Source organism: Marmota flaviventris, chromosome X, assembly GCF_047511675.1.
Source record: "Marmota flaviventris isolate mMarFla1 chromosome X, mMarFla1.hap1, whole genome shotgun sequence".
In the NCBI taxonomy this organism is placed as follows: Eukaryota; Metazoa; Chordata; class Mammalia; order Rodentia; family Sciuridae; genus Marmota; species Marmota flaviventris.
In genome coordinates this window covers 33,814,324-33,836,921 of record NC_092518.1, presented here as the reverse complement: position 1 = coordinate 33,836,921, position 22,598 = coordinate 33,814,324, and the positions used below count along the sequence as shown (strand labels likewise).

The 22,598-nt window shown below is 36.3% G+C and overlaps 1 protein-coding gene across 3 annotated transcripts in view; it reads right to left on the bottom strand.

Annotated features, from left to right (window-relative positions):
* Positions 1 to 456: 456 nt before the first annotated feature.
* Usp9x (ubiquitin specific peptidase 9 X-linked) overlaps positions 457 to 22,598 on the bottom strand; it is a 109,630-nt gene continuing 87,488 nt past the window's right edge. For all 3 annotated transcript variants that reach the window (XM_071606465.1, XM_027927263.3, XM_071606466.1), the window contains exons 31-45: positions 21,923 to 22,143; positions 18,415 to 18,605; positions 15,349 to 15,522; positions 13,450 to 13,591; positions 11,760 to 12,513; positions 11,081 to 11,204; positions 10,353 to 10,578; positions 9,475 to 9,604; positions 5,401 to 5,586; positions 4,761 to 4,981; positions 4,585 to 4,673; positions 3,415 to 3,571; positions 3,046 to 3,258; positions 2,356 to 2,451; positions 457 to 1,052 (exon numbers count right to left, since the gene is read on the bottom strand). In XM_071606465.1, coding sequence (XP_071462566.1) covers positions 915 to 1,052; positions 2,356 to 2,451; positions 3,046 to 3,258; positions 3,415 to 3,571; positions 4,585 to 4,673; positions 4,761 to 4,981; positions 5,401 to 5,586; positions 9,475 to 9,604; positions 10,353 to 10,578; positions 11,081 to 11,204; positions 11,760 to 12,513; positions 13,450 to 13,591; positions 15,349 to 15,522; positions 18,415 to 18,605; positions 21,923 to 22,143 — 3,062 coding nt within the window. In that variant the 3' untranslated portion in view covers positions 457 to 914. The remainder of the gene's footprint in view (positions 1,053 to 2,355; positions 2,452 to 3,045; positions 3,259 to 3,414; positions 3,572 to 4,584; positions 4,674 to 4,760; positions 4,982 to 5,400; positions 5,587 to 9,474; positions 9,605 to 10,352; positions 10,579 to 11,080; positions 11,205 to 11,759; positions 12,514 to 13,449; positions 13,592 to 15,348; positions 15,523 to 18,414; positions 18,606 to 21,922; positions 22,144 to 22,598) is intronic.

Sequence of the window (22,598 nt, the reverse complement as noted above, 5' to 3'; positions counted from 1 at the left end):
TATTAAAAAAAAAAAATCTTTTAAAATTCCCATTACTGATACTTAAGTTTTCTTTATCCCACCCGAAGACTGAACTGTCAAATATGAGAAAGAACATAAGTGCAACTGAAAACTGCCTGTCACATTTCTCCCCTCGCTTTTATTTTATATTCTAGGTGTAAGAAGGAAAAGCTCTGAGCAACACAGCTGTCACTTCCGGACAACTGCAGTCGTTATGGTAGTTTTTTCCTCATTGGCTACACTAACGTGGTGTGAAGCCATGCTAAATGTTACAGCATAATTATAGCCTCAAAGTGATTAACCTAATATCAGAATAAAAAGGCAATGAAAAAGATCTAGAAACAATGTTACATCACCAATTTTCCACATCAACCAAATAATTTAAAGGTTACCAGCCTTACATTGCTCATAGTTAAAATTGACTTCAGTGGCAAAGAATTAACATGAAACTATTGGTGTGGCTGACATGAATGGGCTGTTTTGTTGCTGTTGGTTTATTTTTTGTTTTTGTAAAGGAGTTGATCCAACTGCCAAGAGGCAGGCAACACTGGTTGCAAAGTGCAGTGGGTATAACAAGAAAATTAACTTTTGTAGTAGTTTTTGTAGATCTGTGAGTCCCATCAAGAAAAAAGTTTCTTGCTTAAGAATTAACAGTCAAACATTAATATACTATATACACCTTTGCCATTTACACATTAGCATCAGGCCATTTATTACAAAACACTATACACTTTCCACTGCAGGCGGGTTATATATTGACAGCAAATTTCTGCAGATAAGACAGTGAATAAACTCTCCACTCCATGTTGATTAGGAATAGTTTTCTAGTTTTAAATATTAGCCAGACACAGAAAAAGGTTGGACTGTAAGGCCTGGGTGCACAGTCTTGATGGAACCAGTTAATTATGTGCATTTCACTGATCCTTGGTCTGAGGTGGGGATACTTCTTCACTGCCTTCGTAGTTTTCTTGTGCTCGTTGGCCAGTTCTCTGAGGGTTGTTCATGTGGTGTGCTGCTGGGCCTGTATATGGCTGTCCATGCACATGGTTATTCTGGGAGGGGAGAGGAGATGTGCGTGTTAAAATTTTCCCCAGGCTAAACAAATTTTAAAATCACAAGCTCAAGTTTGTGAAAATGTAAAGATTTCTTTCATTTCTGAGACTTATCCTTTAAATACACTTAAGACTAATAGTGAAAAGATTAACCCGTTTGAAAGAAAAAAAGCTAGTGTAAGTACAAAGCACAAGGCCCCCTCAAAAGAGTGATGATTGTGTAGCTCTGTATAAATCTTTGACCAAAGTTATTTTTACTTGTCTAAGTTGCCCAAGCTGGCCTCAAACTTGAGATCCTCCTGCCTCAGTCTCCCAAGATGCTGGGATTATAGGAAAGCACCACTACACCCAGCCCAAAGTGACTTTTAGTGTGAAACACATGACTGCCCATGATATGAGATCTGCAGGCGCAATAACCACGAACACAAAACAATGTTAGTGAGAACCAAACAATGTAGAAGAAGATAATAAAGCAACCAAGCGTGCTTAATATGAGCATTCTCAGGGTCAAGCAAGTAATTTTCTCCTGTGGATTTGGTTAATCTTTTGAAATGCCAGAACCCTATAGGCACTCGTTCTCCTATATATCCCCACCAGCCAAGCCAAGATTTTAAGCTTTATTTTCTATACATTTGCAATACAAAAATAATTGTGTTGAATATGCACTTCTTAACTATTCGGCATGCTTCTATTTATACCTTGAAGCCTAAGAAAGAATGACTTACATGTGTCTCAAACAGTTTTTTAGACCAGCAGTGGGGAACAACACACTGTAGGGGGAGGAGACCTGAGGCTCTGGACAGGGTCTAGCACCCTGTCCTCTAACAAGCCCTCTAGAAGACTCTAATCCTGTTCAAATACCACTGTCCATCGCCCACTGGAAAACTGCCAAATCCTTATTTTTTTTTTCCTCAACAATTCCCACTCACTGAAATCTAGGGTTAAGTAACCAAGGATCCCTTACTTCATCACCATACCTGAATCAGAATCCATTTGCAGACTTAGCCTAACAGGAAATATCGTTCTAATCCTTTGCACTAAGCAATGGTTATCATTTTATGTTGACATGAATGAATACACAGATTTACCAAGTAAATTACCAGTATCAGAAGGACACCTATGTGATGAGGAATCTACCACAGGGGCCAGTTGAAATGGGCACCATGATCCCACTCTCACCATTTCTCTTCTAATCATGTCCCCTAGACAATCCCTCCATGACTTCAGTCATAAAAGATTTGGCCACTATTTAAGCCTAAGAATTGGTTCTAGAGACTAAAACCAATATCTGACTCCTGTTTACCTGTTGATACTGAGATCCAGGTGAATGGGGGTATAATGGGGCATCTTCAGGGGGAGGTGACTCATGCTCATCTGGGGCATCTTGGTCATCTGGTTCCTAATTAAAAAAAAAAAAGAAAAAGAAATTATAAAGGCAAATTCAAGCTCATTTTTAACCTTTTCTATTTTAACTAAAATTTACGTATTTGTTTTTGTGGTATTGGGGATTGAACCCAGGAGCACTCTAGCCCAGAGCCACATCACCAGTCCTATTTATTTTGAGATAGTGTCTTGCTAAATTGCTGAGGCTGGCCTCAAACTTGCAACACTCCTGTCTCAGCCTCCTAAGTAGCCAGGATTACAGGTGTGCCTCACTTCGTCCAGAATATTTTTTTTGTTTGGTTTTATGGTGCTGAGGATCAAACCCAGGGCCTTGTGTATACTAGGTAAGCACTCTACCACTGAGCTACATACATCCCCAGCCCTGAAATAAAATTTTAAAACCTACAAAACTAACCCATTAACAACTTCTTTTACTGCAGATAAACAAAGGAACTGGAATCAACACAACATACAGTAACAAACAAAAACTTCAATATAACTTTTTTTTTTTTTAAGCACTACTGCTAATACATAAACACTGGCCTATAAAGTAAAGAATTACTTTGCTTTCTTCCATTTCTATCTGCTGCATACTGGTGGCTTTTTTTACCTCCTCTGGACAGAGTTCACAAGCTTTTGCAAGTGTCATCCTAGCGCTATGTGATCTCTCCAAGAAATAGCCATTTGATGTTTCATTGCTTTGTACTGGGGGAGACCAATTGTTGTAAGTGTACTGAGGATTGCCAGTATATGGTCTTCTTTCAAGTTCGTCTCCAAGCCATTCCACTGCCCAGGTCCACTTTCTTTTCAGATCGCCATTACCCTTCAAAAGAAAATAAAAACCACATATGTAAGAGGACTTGGAACACTTCAAACTTTAACAAACAAACAAAAAACCCTAAATTCTCAGGACTCTCTTCTTTAAGATAGAATCCTTAATTCTGATTCAGATCTCTACAGAAAAATAAAAAATCTTCACCTGTAGGATTTGGTAAGCAACAGGACAATTGCTGAAGAGAGCTACCATACATTTTATACATTGGTAAGCTCTTTTCTGATAGTGATTCTTAGAGCGCTGGATTGTGTCAAACAGCCCATCTCGGTCATCTGGAATTCCCTTAAGGGCATTATGAATTCTGAAAGAGAAGCAGAATATAAGATTAAAACTTCTAAAATCTAATATAGCAGCTTATATTTATTGCCTATTACATACCACATATTTAATGTCTGATCTAGTCATTTAATCTATTGCTAGACTATAGGTATTGTTATTACGCCCATGAACAGATGAGAAAATGTATCAAATAATTTGTCCAGGCTAGCACCAAACTTGTGGTCCTCCTGCCTCAGCCTACCAAATAGCTATAGGATTATAGCTATATGCTACCATGCTTGGCTTGCAAGCTCAATGTTAGTCAATAATGTATGTTATACTGATAGGTGGATAAAAATGTAAACAGAGGTTCAAAGAAACCAATTTCCTAGCAGGAGTAACAGTTTATTATTTACTACCTCAGTGTCCACAACGACTTTATAGACTGCTGAGGACTACTTTTAAGTAACCAAATATTTCAAGCAACTAATTCTAAAACTAATGCGAACTAATCCTAAAAAACTTCAAGGGAATCATCAATGAACTTAAATATTTACCAAATGCTTATGCTGGAGGGAGGAAGAGAAGTATAGGGCAGTAATATTGGTCAAATTACTCTATTATGTGCATGTATAAATATGTAACAATAAATCCCATCAGTATGCATGACTATAATTTAAAAATTTGATTCAAAGAAATGATGTTAGAATGTTAAGTATGAAACTCAGGCAACGAGAAGAAAAAAACAAAACAAAAACCAACCAAACAAAAAAACAACAACAAAAAACAAAATAAAAATATGATGCTGGGGGCAAGCACTATCACTGAACCACACCCCCAGCCCTTTTTAAAAATCTGAGACAGGATCTCACTAAATTGCCTAGGTTGGCCTTAGCCTCCTGAGTAGCTGGGATTATAGGTGCATGCCAATACACCTAGCTGTTTTTGAATTTTTTAAGATAAAATATTCACTAGGACTCTAAAGTGGTGACTATTGCAATTATGTCTAACACCTAGGCACATATAAGTAGTCCAGTAACGAAAACAAGTATCCACCTGTGAGTCTGCCAGGAGTCCTCAATCAGTAAGATTTGTAGGAGGAGATCCAAATAAGGCCGAAGTTCATAGGTGTAGGAATATGCAACCTAAAAACAGGCCAGAGAGAGTGAACAACTTAAAGGAATAACAAATCAAATCACAGAGATTTATCAATGTTTATATGTTCCTTTAACCTGCCAGAGAAGTTCACTGAGGACAGTAGATGAGAACTGAGGATTCTCCCAGCAGCAAAAACGAAGCAATTTAACAGTTTCCTCTGAGTTACTGCAGTCTTCAATGATTTTCTTCACATAACTTGTTCTCACAAATAAAATGTCTGCCACATTCTGCTGAATTGGCATTATAGGTTGTGATAAATTGGGATCACCAAACGGATTGGGAAGAGGAGGATTACCTGGAATGTAGATTTGGCAATGAACAACTAATAAACTTTTCTGTAATAACAATACATTGATTTCACCATAAAGGTAGCCTGTGAATTTATTTTTGAAAAATAACTTCATAAATCATGTTTCTTAAGCACAATGAATATTATGTTACCATGATTAGATATCCCAAGATGACATAATGCAAAAAGTTAACTCTTTAAGTATGCCATAAACAAAGTGTCAACTTGAGTAGCAAGCAGACAGAAAAGAATTCCCTGTTAAACATGTGAAAAAGGTATAAGCACTCAAAAATATTTCCAAACATGGACCTTCCTCCAGACTCTTATTTTGTATTTAAACATTTTCAGAATTAACATTTGATCAAGTGCTATATAGCCCAGCAATATTTCAAAATTATTGGGAAGAATGAGGCTTTCTACTTTACCATTTATTGAAGACTGCATCCTTGATGAGACATTGCAACAGCGGATCAGCTGTGACACTACTGAGTATAATTTGCCTAATTCAGCATACTGATATTTGATTGGAGGACCTGGCCCTTCATCTAAAGACACAAGCATAAAGGTAGCAGGTACACTTAGTTTGAGCAGCTGTGTCTTTTCTGCCACACCTACAGTGAAAGAGACGGTAGAAGGAAGAGAGGAAGAAAAGCATTAGGATAAGGGCTTTGCGAATAAAAAAGATAGTATTCAATAGGTCTATCAAATTCTTATGTCAGAAGTGTATTACATTTCCTTAGCATTCAGACTTAAATTGGGATAGAAAATTCACAGATTAGGTATAACTAGACTTAAATATTAAAATTGATAAACAGCAACCATGACTATAACCTTCTGGTTATACTGGGCTATGTGGAACATGAACTTTCTGGGGCCTGGAGAGCCCAAAAGGACTGACGAAGATGGCAACCTTTATCATAGGGATGATAACTATTAAATGGAGAAATAAGAACTTTTTATAAATTGCCTCTCCTCTTTCCTCTGCAAACTTCCTGAAAAAGATGCTTATATTTGGTTTACTTTCTCATTTTCTCACTCCTCAAAATTCATGCCAATTTGGTTTCTATTTCCCTTCATGAGGTAAAGGAACAGAGCAGTTTTCAAACTGTAACTACTTCCTTCTTAGATTTTTAACTACCTTTTTCCTGCTCCCATCTTTTATTCTTTTCTTTTTTTGCAGTACTGGTTATTGAACCCAGGTGCGCTCTATTACTGATGTACATCCCTGGCTTTTTCTTTTTCTTTTTGGGGGGGACCAGGGATTGAACCTAGGGGCGCTTAACACTGAGCCACATCCCTAGCCCTTTTTATTTTGACACGGGGTCTCAAACAAGTTTCTTGGGGCCTTGCTAAATTGCTGAGGCTGGCTTTGAACTTGCAATCCTGCTGCCTCAGCCTCCTGAGCCGCTGGGGTTATAGGTGGGCGCCATGGTGCACGGCATCCCTGGCTCTTTTTTTGAGACAGAGTCTCACTAAATTGCTCAGGCAACTGGGTGTCACACAGGCGCAAACTGAATCTGCCCAAACTGAAATCATCCTCTTCCCCCATGCTTTTCCTCTGGAGTTTCCCCAACTCAGTGGCACTATTATCTTTCGAGTTGGTCAAACTGGAATCCTGGGCATCATTCTTTGTTTTTTTAATTTATTTTTATGTAGTGCGGAGGATCTAACCCAGGGCCTCTCATGTGCTAGGCGAGTGCTGTACTGCTGAGCCACAACCCCAGCCCCTGGGCATCATTGTTAACATCTATTTCATGCTCCCTCCCCTGAATATCCAATCACCAAATGCCACAGACTCTCTTTATCAAGTACTAGAATCTACTTGTATTCCTCTCAATGCTAGTTCTGCAGTATAGGCCAGAATGATCTTTTGTCTACAGTTCATTTTAACCACCTCTAGTCCTACTCTATTGTAGATCTTTCTAGAAGGCATGTCTGTTCAGAGACCCACAACAGCTCATCATCAATGCTTCAAAAATATAAGCCAGACCTCTTTCACAAGGCTTGCCAGAATAACATGAACAGGGACTCCTGTTCACCACTTCTGCCAATACTATATCAATTCTAAATAGACTGAACAACTGTCATTGGACAACGAGCAACACCAAGTTAATTCCACGTATTTGTATTTGCTGTTCACCCTGCATGGAAAACTCAGGTAAGGAATTCCCATGTCAACTTCCCCATTAAATCTTCTACCCCAAAGATGCACATCCATAGTACTTTATATTTTCCCTATTATAACCATGAACATATTTAACTTAATGGCAACTACATTTTGGTTTGCTTCCATATCCTATTAAGACAGTAGACTATTTTAACACAATAAATTCACATCTATAACCCTTATCTGAAATCCTGAGAAAAGTTCTTATTATAATCAAATTTCTTTCATAAAGTTGGTATCAAAAATATGTATTTGGTAGGAAAACCTAGCCTGAACTGAAAACAGGCTATTTGCAGTCTTCCCCCTCCCGTCCCCATTTATTTATTTTTAAATATATTTTCAGTTGTAGATGGACACAATACCTTTATTTTGCTTATTTTTATGTGGTGCTGAGATCCAACCCAGTGCCTCATGCATGCTCGGCAAGCGCTCTACCACAGAGCCACAACCCTGGCCCCGGTTTATGTTTTAATAAACATACAACACTCATTTACATTTTACTCCAGGGATATTAATGTGTTTAGTTATAAGGAGCTGTTTAGACTCAGATACATTATATATGGCATATGCACTGCCTTATTTTTCTTAAACCCAAGCAATTTTGAATCACATAAGAATATATTTTTTTAATTTTTTGGTTGTAGATGGACACAATACTTATATTCACTTATCTTTATATGGTGCTAAGGATCAAACCCAGGGTCTCACATATGCTAGGCGAGTGCACTACCACTAAGCCACAATCCAATCCCAGCATATCTGTTCTTAAGGGCTTCATATTGAGGCTTATAGACCTGTATTTGCCTTTAGCAGGGAAATTTTATTAGTGAACAATGATATGTGCTTTATGAATATGCAATATCTAAAGGGGAAGTTGAATAGAATAATATTTTTGTGAATGCCTAAATGTGGAATTTCTAAGTTTGAAATACAGATTCTAGTTAGTGTTTGTGTAATATATTTCCTCTTCTTTCTCAACTACAAATACCAAATGCCTCTGGTACGGAAAGGTAAGGGAAAAGATGATCAACTACAGAGACAAACGGAAAGTAAAATGTTCCTGATGTTAAAAGGGCCATGTATCAGCAGAGCGAGCTCATACAGAAAACACGGGAAATGACAGGGATGCTTGGGTACAGAACTTAATTTTGGATAGATCAGTTCCTAAACTGGCCAAATAAATATTATCATCACTAAGATTTTAACTGGAATGTCTCAATCATTTTGGGATCAGAACACTATCATCTCATTAGTAATTTTCATAATTTCAATCATAATCATAAGAAATTTACCTACCCTAGGCCAAAACAGAACACCCGCCCCAAATAACAATGAAAATATATTCTATGATATTCCTCACCACCCATCCATTCAGCAAACAAACATTTACCAAGGGCTATTGTGCAATCTAGTGGGGGAGCAACAGAAAAATTTGGTTGCTATCAAAATACAATAGAAAAAGTAGAACCAAGTATAGCATAAATTTTTAGGTAAATTTCAGTAACCAATGAAAAGAAATGATATAGTGATGTCAGAGTAGGCTACTTTGAAAAGGACAGCTGTCATATAGTGGCAACAATAGAATAATTTAAGCAAATTCCTAAGTTTTTCTTGTGGTGCTGGAGTGGAACCCTGGGCCTCATGTAGGCTAGGCAAGAGTTCTATACCACTGAGCTACATCTAGTCCCTTAAATGAGGCAAGAGGGGAATTTTATATTTATATGAAATATATAAATAATAAATAAATAAACAAAAATCCAGGGGTCACTCTAACATTGAATTACATCCCCAGTCATTTAAAAAAATGTTTTTTAAAATTTGAGACAGACTTTTGCTAAGTAACTGAGGCTGGCCTCGAACTTGTGATCTTCCTGAGTGCTTAGCCTCCAAACTAGCTGGGATTACAGGCGTGCATCACCACATCCAGCTAAGTGAATATTTATACTATCCCTCATTTTAATTTTGTTTACTTCAAGAAAAAGTTATATGTAGACCTCTATTCAAAACTTGGGAAGTACTACAATCATCTAGGGACCTTTATAAAATATAGGTTCCATAAATTAACTTTGGGAATTCTGATTCAATCAGTGTGAGATTGGGGCCTAGAAATGAGTATGTTCAAAAAGCAGCCGAATCTGGCAGTGTTTTAGGAGACAAAATGTGACGACATAAGATTCTCATCTGTGTCTAATGCAGAGCAGTAACACATGAATTACTATAAAGTATAAGGTTTCCTGTACAAAATTTCTACGTTAAACTAGGTTATATGTGATCAATTGACCTAAACGATTTCACCATATAACATACAGATTATGAAAACCTAAATTCTTACCTAAATTGGCATACATTACAAACAAGTTGAAATACTGCTGTAAATGACGTCCATGCTCTGAAACTTCCCTTCTCAAGAGATTTAGTACTGCTCGTAGTAAGTGATCGCTCAAGCTTAAGTTGTCATAAGCCTGTAAAATATAAAACAGTAGCTGTTTCTCAGCAACAACGTGCAGGTATAACTCTCTTCATACAAGCATAAATTTATGGAAGAACTGATTACACAAACTATTTGAAAGGGTTGATGGTTGGGAAAGGGAATAAAGATCTGGGTAGATTTCATTATAAATCCTTCACATTATCGTAAATTTTAAGTCCATTAAAAAACCCTTTAAGATAGAAAAATTTACTCAAGTTTATAATTAAGCTACTGTATGTATCTGAACAGTAAGAGTTTCTTTATTATTATTATCCTGCCTCAGCCTCCTGAGTTGTTGGGATTATAGGTACAAGCCACCACACCCAGCTCCCTTATGTTTTAAAAGGTCAGTAATCACTATTCATTTCTTTCTTTTTTCCTGGTACTGGGGATTGTACTCAGAGGTACTTTACCTGAGCCACATCTCCATTCCTTTTTATTTTTTTCATTTTGAGACGGGATCTAAGTTCCCTAGGCTGGTCTTAAAAATTTATAATCCTACTGCCTTATCCTCAGTCAGTGTGATTATAGGTGTGTACCACTGTACCCAGGTCCCAGCCCCTTTTAATGCATTTCCATATAGTAGTTTTCACAGAACTTGAGACATTAGATTCTGTGTGTATGCACACATATGAAGTAAACATATCAAAAGAGATGAACATAAGCCTGTGACTACAACTTCTAGCAAACATTATTCTTTGGTAAGCATTTAATCATTAGAAAGCAAACTGTACAATTACCTGACTAGAAGGTCCAGGAGACGCAAAAGGTGAAGGACATGGCCCATCTTGCAAGGAAAAATGTGCAATAAAAACTATAAGTTTTGCAAATGCACCCCTCACTTCTGCACTTGGGCATTCCAAAAGGTATTCAGAGAAGCGATTTGAAACATTAAAAAGGACATTATGAGCAAACCAAAAACGTACATTCTTGCTGTGGCGAAGGAGAATACACAATGCATCATACCTAAAACAAACAAAAATATCTATGACTATCAATATGGCTTATATTTGACTTATTTTATATACAAAAGGGATAGATCTCTATGAACCAAAAGAAAAAAAGTAAAGGCCTCTACTGCTGGAGAGAGAAGCAGCAAATGGTTGCTTCTAGTACTAACATTAAACGGATAGGTGAATACTATGACTTGGGTCTTTTCTCAATGACTTAAAAAAATTAGCAAAAGTTTGCATGGTACTCTGAAAAATCTACTCTAACGTTCCATGACAAAATAGCCCCCACTTTCCTTAACATCTTACTCTTGGATGAGTAAGTAAAACTAGCCATATTTAGTCTAAGTATTTTAATCTAATCTCACCACTGCTACCAAGAATTTTTTTTTTTTTTTTTTTAAACACACTTCAAAATTGAAACAAGATCCTCATGGTTTGGAAAAAGTAAAAGAAGTTCTATTAAAGAACCAAATCAAATGTCAGTATACTAGGAATGAAAAGTCAAAGCAATGTACCAATCACTGGCAGAGCCACGGACTATTTTCTTTGTGTGAAATCCTGTAGTAAAGAGGAACCTAGCAGCAAGTTGAATACTAATCATAGTGATTTCTTCTGCTTCAGGCAACAGGTGATCTTGCCCTATAAATAAAATGCAGATATATATATATATATATATAAAAAAAATCAAATTTCTATTTTCAAGCCCCATTTTCCAACAAGTCTGCATTCATGAGAAGTCCTAAATCTGTTAAATACCCCTTTTCCTGCTACTTAAAAAACAATTTTTTAAAAAGTATTTTTTATAGCAGATGGACACAAAAATGCCTTTACCTTATTTTTATGTGGTACTAAGGATCAAACCCAGTGCCCCACACATGCTAGGCAAGCGTTCTACCAAGTGAGCTACGGCCCCACCCCAGGAAATAATTCTTATTCCTTGATTTTAGCAGCTCATGAAAGCATTTTCAAATCAGTGAGGAAAAAAATCCTTAAAACAAACTAAACTTCCTGTCTCCAAACAGTTAATTTATTGCTCAAAGGTACCAGCCATCTTAAATGTGACCTTAAAATAAGCAAAAACTTAGACCCACTTAAAAATATCAATATTTTATGAACTTAAACATGTCAATGCTTGGAAACCCTTCAAGTATGAATTATTCTTTATTATTAAGAAACCAAACTCTCAACACTTACCTGGAGGAGGGTTTAAGTAAACACCATTACATGTAAGCAGTTTTTTCATAAACTGAAAATACTCCAAACTGTACTGCATTCGGTTATGCATGAATTGTACATTCTGTTTCCGTACACTTCTCTCAATGGCTGATGGCATTATTATTTGATGGGGTCTTGTGGTGATAGCAAGCTCTGATATGTATCTTATCAACTCATCGTCTTGGTCTATTGTGTCCATTCGTTCATAGAAAAGTATATAAGCATTCCACCACCTTTTCTGGCGCCTGTATGACATGCGCTTCATCATGTGATCAAACACTTCTCCCATGTATTCTCCACCAAAACACTGATTTTTCATTTCCTCATCGTCATCCATTTTACATTCGGTTACATCTCCATCATCAAATTTATACCAGCGATTTCTCTCACCATCTCCACCATTCCTTTGAATGATGTAAGAATAATAATGTCCCCCACTTGCTTGACCACTGTGTACAAGCACACCCACAAGCCTATACTTTGTGCTTCCTGCAGTCTCACTTTCAGACTGCTCATTCTGTTGTATCAGCTGACTCTCTGGGTTTACATTATCTCCTTCCAGCTTAGCAACACCTGCAACTGTGTAAGGTTCCATGTCCAGCTCACGAGGAAATTCAAAATAATCATTGAACTTGATTGCACATTCTCTTTCCCAGTCATAGTCAAATCGTTTTAGTTGGATAGCAAGAACAGGAGGTAATTTTTTAATTAGCAAGCGCTTTACGGTATCAACCTAAAAATAAAGAGAAAGTTATTGGCTGCTTTCTTATAATCCACTGCAAACAAACAAACAAAAAAACAAGCAAATCTTTAAATGATATTATCAAACTCCCTTTAAGACTTACTTGGATTTTTATGTGTAAAGAAATGCCTGGTTCTTACACGGTCATAACTACCTAGCCATTACTACTTGATGTTTAATGTTGTTCTAATGAAGGTGGTTTGGTGTGAGAAAACCAAAGAAATAGAACAAGTTATTTATTGGGCAATTAGATGCCAGGTAATATTTTAAATGCTGCACGAACAGTAACACATTTAATCCTTACAACCCTCTCAAGCAGGTACCACTGAATCTTAAAGATGAGGATAAGAAGTTCCCGAGAGGTTAAGTGACTTGTCTCATGTCACAGAGGTGTGGGAGGCAGGCAAGTAGTATGGCTTTTGCAACCTCTACACTTCTCTAAGTGGTTGGTAAGGCAACATAATGCAGTAATTTGTAGGTGAGAGGGCCTGGGAACCTGAAAAGATATATAATATTTACTACCTATGAAATCATCTCCCTCAAAGAACTGCTAAGTTCCCACAGATAAAAACTAATTAGATCAGTCCAAATATCTAATCCAAGTGCTAAACACAGGTGGCAAATCTTAAGTGGTTAAATAAATTAATGGTTTTCTCCAAGTAAAGGACATGAGAGGTGAAGCATTTTCCTCTATTAGCAAGAGAATGTAATGTGGTGTCAAGTTATTATGACTTCTAAAAATCATCCACATGTTCATCACCTCTATGGTACTTTTTAACCTTCTTCGCCCAATAAATCATTAAATCAGCTGTCCTCTTGACTATCTCTCTATTACTGCTATGACAAAGTAGGGTAGATATTTTTTCCAAAGGGTGAATTTTGAGGATAAATGTCATCATAATTATTTTAAAGCTGGACAATCCATACCTTTTTATTGCATTTTTCACAATGATATGCATTTGCACCTTCTAATAAATCTCCTTTGACATACTGTTCCAAGGAATCAAGAAGATTTTGGTGATTTCTAATGTCTACATTCAGAGTCGTAAAAGATTCTTCACATTCGTACCTAAAGATATTATTTAAGAAACAATCAAAAAGGACTTTATGCAAACTACATTTGCAATATTTATTATGTAATAATAATGAAGCTCCTAACTCACAGAATGTTACCAATACTGATAGCTAACATTTACTGATCATTTGCTCGTGCTTGTCACTATATTTGGTCGTTCTAAAACACTCAACATATTAGGTTTCTTGTTTTTATGACAAACTTGCTAGAGAAAAAAAGTTTTGAAGCCAAATATATTTGGACTTAACAGCTTAAGCTCCTTATAGTCTACCAGTGATATGTTTAGATAGAAACTATGGGTCCTATGGTCTCTGTGGCAGCTACTTAATTCTGCTATTGTAGCAAAAAGAGTCACACAGTATAAAACTGAGTACGTTCCAATAATATTACAAAAACAGGTGATGGGCTGGATTTGGCTTGTTATATAGTTTGTTGACCTGTTTTATTATGCAAAGTAAAGCCCTATAACATACAGTCTTGGGACTCTCTATGTATGGTTTGGCACGTAATAAGAAAAAGACTAGTTCAGCTATTGATCAGGCAGTAAGGATCTGACTTCATGAACATGATCATTTACATTTTCATTTGGCAAAGAACACAAATCATTTCCAGGTAATTTGGTAAACTGTCCAAAACAAACTGAGGACCGACAGAAAAGATGAGCAAAAAGTTGGCCATATTATCAATAATTAAAAACAAAAAATTAAGCTGAGGACAGTGGCACATGCCTGTAATCCCAGGGACTCAGGAGGCTCAGGCAGGAGTATTGCAAGTTTGAGGCCAGCCTCAGCAACTTAGAAAGACCTAGACTACAAAAACAAACAAACAAAGAAGGCTAGAGATGGGGATGTTGTTCAGTGGTACCCTTTAACTCCTGGTGTCACCAAAAAAAAAAAAAAAAAAAGAGGTTAAAGTGATAATCTTATTGTTTTCCTAACGATGTAAACGGTCTTTGCAAGAAGGCCAAAAGTTGCCCAGGCTAAGTAAGTACATACACCAATTCAGAATGAATGGTAAAATTATAAAACCATAAAATTATTATTTATAAAGTATTCTTTACCCCTCATGATTTCTCTATGTTTAAACACTAAGTGCCTCCAACAACCATACACAAACTCAACTCTTGGCTATATATATATGATCAATTTGACTTATAATGAGGTTTTTCTTCGGAAACAGCATCTTGCTAGGTTACCAAACCACGTCTTGACCTTGGGATCTTCCTGCCTCAACCTCTGGAGTTGCTGGGACTATAGGGAGGCACCATCATGCCTCATTGCTATTGTTAATAGGTATCATTAATTAAACACTTTACTTCCTTCCGTCCATCTGGACTGGGGATGGAACCTGGGGTACTCTACCAAACAGCTATATTTCCAGCCCATTTTGAGATAGGGTCTTGCTAAGTTGCCCAGGCTGGCCTTGAATTTTCCATCTTCCTACTTTGGCCTCCACAAAAGCTGGAATTATAGGTATGATACCATGCCCGGCAACAGTTTCCACATTTAAAGTAAAAAACTAAACACACAACAAAGCACACAAACACAATTTGTTCTCTCATTCTTGCTGTACTGTATACAAACATTTTTAAGCAAAATGATAAATGATGTTATTTTACAAATGAGTATTTCACTTTAATAGGGAATACTACTCCAAGTCCACCATCTTTTAGGTTTAATACAGCAAAAATTTTATTTTTGTTAGTATATAAATAATACTACTTACACTTCCAATCTGTAATTAGCACTTACCTATGTGGACAGCCTTGGCAAATCTTCTGATCAGCAAAGGACCCTCCTAAGACTTTACTTAGCATAGCTGGATGTCCTAAGGCTTTTAAAGCTTCATCTAAACTATCTACCAATGAATTAAAAAATTCTAAAGCATCATGTTGTTCACGCAGATTAACAGGCTCGCCCCAAAGCCTAAGAAATGAATGAAATAAAACATTTAACATATGACAACAATATATACACTGTACATACATTGTATTTTTGAGGGGAAAAGAAAGCAATGTAACCACAAATGACAGCATATGTACACTGAAATTTTCTTCCTCAACTACATGAGGAAAGAGGAAAGTACTGGTGTGGCTGACAGATAGTATGGGTCCAAGAAAGTTGAGGTTGCTTCAGGTGATGTGACAAAACAAAGTATCACTTATGTATACCACAAAATGAGAACTGACATTGGTAAAGCCCAAGCACTGCTGAAAACTATCAATGACATCCAATTTTGTATTTACGTAAATAAACTAATACACGGAGTATACATATTTATTCTAAGCAAGAGCTATGCTGAATTATATTTTAGACACTTCAGAAGAACTGTCTTTTGAAAAATACTTCTATCACTTGTGAAAATAAATTTGTTGCATTATTTGAAAAACCAGTCCATTTTATTTGTTTTTGGAAATTTGAACTACACACGACTTGCTATACTTTGCAATGTGTACATAGTCTAGATGTCAACTTATTAATTATAAAAGAGAAAAGTTACCCTTTGCAATGGAGAAATCTGTTAAGACACTGGGGCATCAAAGTCATTACCATCAATAATTAAACACATGGATAGCATATGCTTCCCAACTGGACACACTGAGAAGCATAGAACATCATCGATGTAGTTTTCCTGCTTTCCTCCCCTAAAAGCTTGACCTAAATCTAACCATGAGGAAATAATCACACAAATCAAGACAGACATTCAATACGACAACTGGTCTGTGCTGAGCACGGTGGCACATGCCTGTAATCCCGGCTCAGAAGGCCGAGGCAGGAGGAGGATCACAAGTTCAAAGCCAGCCTCAGCAAGTGAGCAAGACACTGTTGCTTATTAAAATATAAAAATGGGTTGGGGATGTGGCTAAGTGCTCCTGGGTTCAATCCCTGGTTTAAAAAAAAAAAAAGGACAACTGGCCTGTACTCTCAAAAAATTTCAATGCCATAAAAGTCGCAAATTAGGGAGCTGATTCTAGACTAAAAAAGAATAAGAAGGTGAATTAAATTCTTTTTGATTCTTTTTTTTTAGTTGTTGATGGACCTTAATATTTAATTTATTTATTTATATGTGGTGCTGAGAATCAAACCCAGTGCCTCACACATACTAGGCAAACACTCTACCACTGAGCCACAACTCCAGCCCCTCTTTTTGGTTCTTTCCTGTGTATTCCAGATTGGGATATAAAAAAACAAAAGCTTCACTATAAAACCATTTTGAGGAAACTGGAATATGTACTGATATTATTAGAGATGATTAACATTAAATTCATTGGGTATGAAGTGTCATGTTTTCAGATTACTATCAAATGGTTTACAAAAATAAACCAAAACCCCAAAACCAAGTATACGCACGGAAAAACAAGCAAATATGGCAAAATGCTAGCAATTAGACAGATCTAGGTAAAGAACATAAAATAACAGTGATGACTTCCCCTTTACTATACTTCTGAAAATTTTGAAACTAAAAAAATTGGGAGACACTCACACACACACAAACGGGAAGTTTAGTTCACATTTTCAATAAATTAAATAGACTGGTACTGTTTCTAATAATGAAACAAATTGATTTTAACAAATAATGTCTGAAGTGTGGTAAATTGAAAAGTGCTAGTTTACATTAAGTGTGAGCTCCACTAGCTTTAGGGGGAAAAAGGTATTGTAAGAGAGAAAACTGAGTGATAAAATCCAAGCTATAAACTTGAATCACTAGTACAGATCAAGGAGGGGCCTAGTTAGGGGAATAAAATGTGGTAGTGATGGTGAAGCCACTGTATATCAGGCAGGGGGTTCACAAGAAATCTAAATATCCTCATATGTAAAAAGGGAGCCTCACTGCCATTCCACAAAATTAAAAACATCACTTGAATCTGCTCAAGTCTCCATCTTACATCTCTTACAGATGTCGGAGAATTAAGAAAATAGGAAACACTAAAATACCCTGGGGACCCCATCAACAAAATTCTGACTGGGAAAACTTGTAGTGTTAACTACCTGTTCCCCTCCATAAACAACTGTATTAAAAAAAATTAAAAAAGGCAGGGTGGGGGGAATTTTGCAACAATGACCAAAAGAAACTTAAGAGGCATTATTAACCATTTGTGGTATTATGAACCTCATCCAGATCCTGATTATTGGGGCAGTACTAGGGATTATACCAAGGGGTGCAATCCTCTGCCCCAGCCTCCCAAATTACTGGAATTATAGGTGAGTGCCATTGGGCCTGGCTCTGGATCCCAATTTTAAAAAATACCAGTGAAAATAATTTATGAGATAAGTGGGTTAAGTTCAAACACTGATCACATTTGATATAAAGGATTTTTTTTTTTTTAAAAAAGACATAGTAACAGTTCTATGGTTATGTTTTAAAACAGATATTAGAGACACATATGGGTGAAACTATCTTTTACCTCCAAACAATCTGGAAAGAGGTAGATTATAGAATACAGATTAAATAAGATTGGCTATGAGTGGACAACTGTTGAAGTTGGGTGATAAATATTAAGGTTTCATACTATTTGTGTACATATCAGACATTTGCATAACAAAGGTAGACGTCTCAAAACATTTATCTATTTTTGGTGCAAGAGATTTAACCCAGGGATGCTTAACCACTAACCCACATCCACGGCCCTTTTTAATTCTGAGACAGGAACTTGCTAAGGCATACATGACCAGGCCCGGCTTCAAAACATATATTATAGAAGTTTAATATTAATGTATTGAGTATGTTCATCAAGTTTTAAGAAATATCCCTACATATTTAAATATAACAAAAAGAAAACAAAAGATGATCCCTATTGTTATTCATTCATAGTTTACCTGAACTGTTTCCAAAATCCTCTGGGCACATAGTATTGTAGTCGAGAAGCAGCTAAATGACCAAAGATGACCTGAAGGTGTCTTAGGACACCAATATTGTATTCTTTTCTATCTTCTGTTTTACTTAATGCTGGTTTGTCTTCAAATTGTTGAGGATAGCCAAAAACATCATCCCTGGGATCAACATTGCTCTAGAAACCAAAAAATATCATTAATTAATGAGCTAATCTAAAATGTAAAAAATATGGTGAGACAAATGCCAGTTAGGGAAGAAATGATTTGTAGTTTACTTATGTTTCTTATTTCCAAAGCACTTAAATTCCAATTTATAAATTTATAAATTTTAATTATATTCATACAGCTATTGTGGGGATTATGAGGTAACATATAGAAAGCGGAACTCTAAACATCCTAACTCATACATATTAACAGTAGTAGTACTCGTTAACAAACAGTGTTGGGAAAACCAGATACATACAAAATAATGAAGTTGGATCCTTATCTAAAATTTTTTATGTCTAAAAACTAATTCAAATGCAACCAAGTCCTAAATGTAAGAGCTGAAACCCTAACTTTTAAAGACAACAAGGTAAAAGCTTCAAGACATTGGAGTTGGTAATGATTTCTTAGATACGACACCAAAAGGACAGGTGACAAAACAAATTTGACCTCATGAAAAATAAAAACTTTTTTTTTTGTAAATACATTGAAAGGGCAATTCATAGAATGGGAAAAAATATTTGCAAATCACTTATTTGATGAGGGATTTAATCTCGAATAGAGAATTCCTAAAACTTAACACACCACAATTTTAAAAATGGACAAAAAGTTTTAGAGAGGTATTTCTTCAAAAAAGATACGCAAATGGCCAATAAGAATAGGAAAAGAAACTTAAAATCACTAGTCATTAGGGAAATTCAAATTGAAACTGCCACAGGATACTACTCATGCTCAATTAGGATGACAACTATGACAGACAGGGTTGGCAAGGATGTGGGAAATCGGAACCCTCATGTACCTATGGTGTTAATGTAAAATGGTACATTTGGGGTAGAAAAACAAATTCCTCAAAAAAAAAAAAAAAAAAAAAAAAAAAAAAAAAAAAAAAAAGAGCTGGTGCACATGAATGAAATCAGCTATTCAGGGGGCTTAGGCAGTAGGCAGGAAGATCACAAGTTCAAGGCCAGCCCAGGCAACTTAGTAAAACCCTGTCTTTAAATTAAAAATTTTAAATAGTTAAAAAATGAGGAAACAACCCAAGTATCCACACACAAATGGATAAGCAAAATGTGGTATGTACATACAATGTACTATTATTCAAATATTAAAAAGAGGAAGTTCTGGGGCTGGAGATGTGGCTCAGTGGTAGAGCTCTCGCCAGCATGTGCGGGGCACTGGGTTCGATCCTCAGCACCACATAAATGTTAAATAAAGATATTGTGTCCACCTAAAACTAAAAAATAAATAAATATTTAAAAAAATAAAATGAAAAAGAGGAAGTTCTATTACATTCTAACATGAATGAACCTTGAGGACATTATGCTAAATGAAGGAAGTCAAGCTATAAAATGGCAAATACTCTTTGATTCCACTTATATAAGGGACTTAGGAGTGGTATAATTCATAAAAATAGAATGGTGGATCTCAGCAATTGGGGGGACAGGGGAAAAAGAGGTTGTTTAATGGGGACAGAATTTCAGTTTTGCAAGATGAAAATAAACTCGAGAGAAGAATGGTGATGTACAACAATATAAATATATTGAATACTGACCTGTACACTTAAAAATGGTTAAAATGGTCAATTACGTGTATTTTACCACATTAAGAAATTTAGTTGTGGTATATGTAACATTAAGACAGAATTGTTGAGCATCATAATCTAATGACAGTAAGAATAGCTGTTTGACCTCTGATATAGAAACAGATACTATCCAATCTCTGCCCAAGAGAAACTTACAGTCTAGGGAGGGAAACAAAAGTACAAATAGAATAAGCCCCTCCACCCCTGAAATCCTTATAGTGCAGCAGGGTGAAGACAGCATAAAAGCAGAGGTACCACAGAAGCAAAGGCAGGACACCTTAAGTTGATTCATATTCCATGTGCCTTATCTACTATTTGCCAGTACAATTAGCTCTATCAACTTGTGTTTAACTCAGCATCCTGGGGATGTATGATGGGCCACAGAACTAGAATTTGAACTCAGAGCAGTGACTTTTGACCAGATGAGTATAAACATCCCCTTGAAGTCTTTTCAAAAAGTAAAATTGCTCAGCCCCCATTCCTTGGGCCATCAGGTCCAGTGGGTCTGTGGAAGAGTTGAGGCAAGGGTTATGTTCTAGCAGCCCTGTAAGTGGTAAACTGTTTCTTCAGAACAAATCCAATTCTGGTGACTGAAGGGAAGGATTGAGGAATGAACCATTTTAAGACATTTACTACCACAAGAATACACTTTGGATTTTCTCTTCAGTTCTAACACAACAAACAAGGAAAGATAAAATAAAAACAAAGTAGCATAGGATATGTACAAATATTACTACAATTTAGGTCTTGCCATATTCTCTTCTTCGAAAAGCCACATCATAGTTATGTCAAATCTGATCCACCCCTACAACCTAACATTGCTTTATTCTGCACTGGATATGCCAAAGGCAGTCTACACTTGCTCACAAGATCATGTAATACTATTTCAAGTGTAGAGGAGTTTATTCTTTAAGCAAGAAGAGTTACGATCTGGGGGAAATGTAAGGACAACCTAAAAGCTAGAACATATAGTAAAAGTGGCAGATACTGTCCAACTTGTCATAAATCAATGGAGATATAATTGAAAATATGAAGTAGAAAAGTGAAAATATAATTCAAACTATTATCAAAAGGAGATGGGTACATTGTTACTTTAGAGACATACTATATCCAGGTTCAACCAGGAGAGTCCATTTCTACTTTCAAACATACTTTTAACAGATTTGATGAAAGTATAATATAGTCGGCCCTCCATATCCACTGGTTCTGCATTTGTAGATTCACCAACCCCAGGTGGGAAATATTGGGAAAATAATTGGGTTGGTGCTGAACATGTACAGACATTTTTTCTTGTCTAAACAATACAGTACAGCAACTATTTACACGGAATTTACATTGTATTAGGTATTTAAATCTAGAGAGGGGGCTGGGGTTGTGGCTCAGTGATAGAGCACTTGTGTGAGGCACTGGGTTTGATCCTCAGCACCACATAAAAAATAAAAATAAAGGTATTGTGTCTTTACAACTAAAAATTTTTAAAAAATCTAGAAAAAAAAGTGAAGTATATAGGAAAATATATATAAAGGTTATATGCAAATGCTGTACCTTTTTATATAAGGAACCTGAACATCTGAGAATTGTGGTATCCTCAGGGCATCTGAACCAATCCCCTGTGGATACTGAGGGATGACTGCACTCTCTTGGAAGAGAGAATAGTATCTGACATCAGAACTTCAAACACAGAAAACAGAAATAACTAAAATTTACCTCATTGTCCTGCTTCTCATCCCCAGACATATCATCATCTACATCACTACCTGTGCCTTCAATTGCAAGAATACCGTTCCTGATGGAAGGAATCATGTAGAGTTGCTGAATCACAGAATTCATGTAACAAGTAGCACCAGCATTTTTCAGCCCCACAAATCCTTTGGGTGGGCGGGGTCCAACAGGTGGCAGATATTCCCATTCAGTAAGTGCTTCACAAGCTGAAAGAAGGGAAGAGTCTTGTAGCATGAACATAACCACTCTGTACTTTCAAGCTCTATTAAGCTGATAAAGTAACAATAATGACAATTTCACCATCCCCACAGCTACCTGAGGCAGTGAATGTTCTCACTTTGCATCCCCTCAATCTAACATAGAAGCACAGGCCATTGCAGATTCTTAACATTAATGTCTACAAACTCATGTTTTATCTGGTATTATTTATATGGCAGTCTTAAAAGTAGTCATATAAGATGGCTCAATCCTAATCTGTGTGCTAACTTTGGTTTTATCTTTACCGTAACCATCATTATTAATTTTCTTATCATTTTATACGCTTTTTAAAAAAACATATATACTTTTTAGTTGTCAATGGACCTTTATTTTATTTATATGTGGTGCTGAGAATAGTGCCCCACACATGCTAGGCAAGCACTCTACCACTGAGTCACAACCC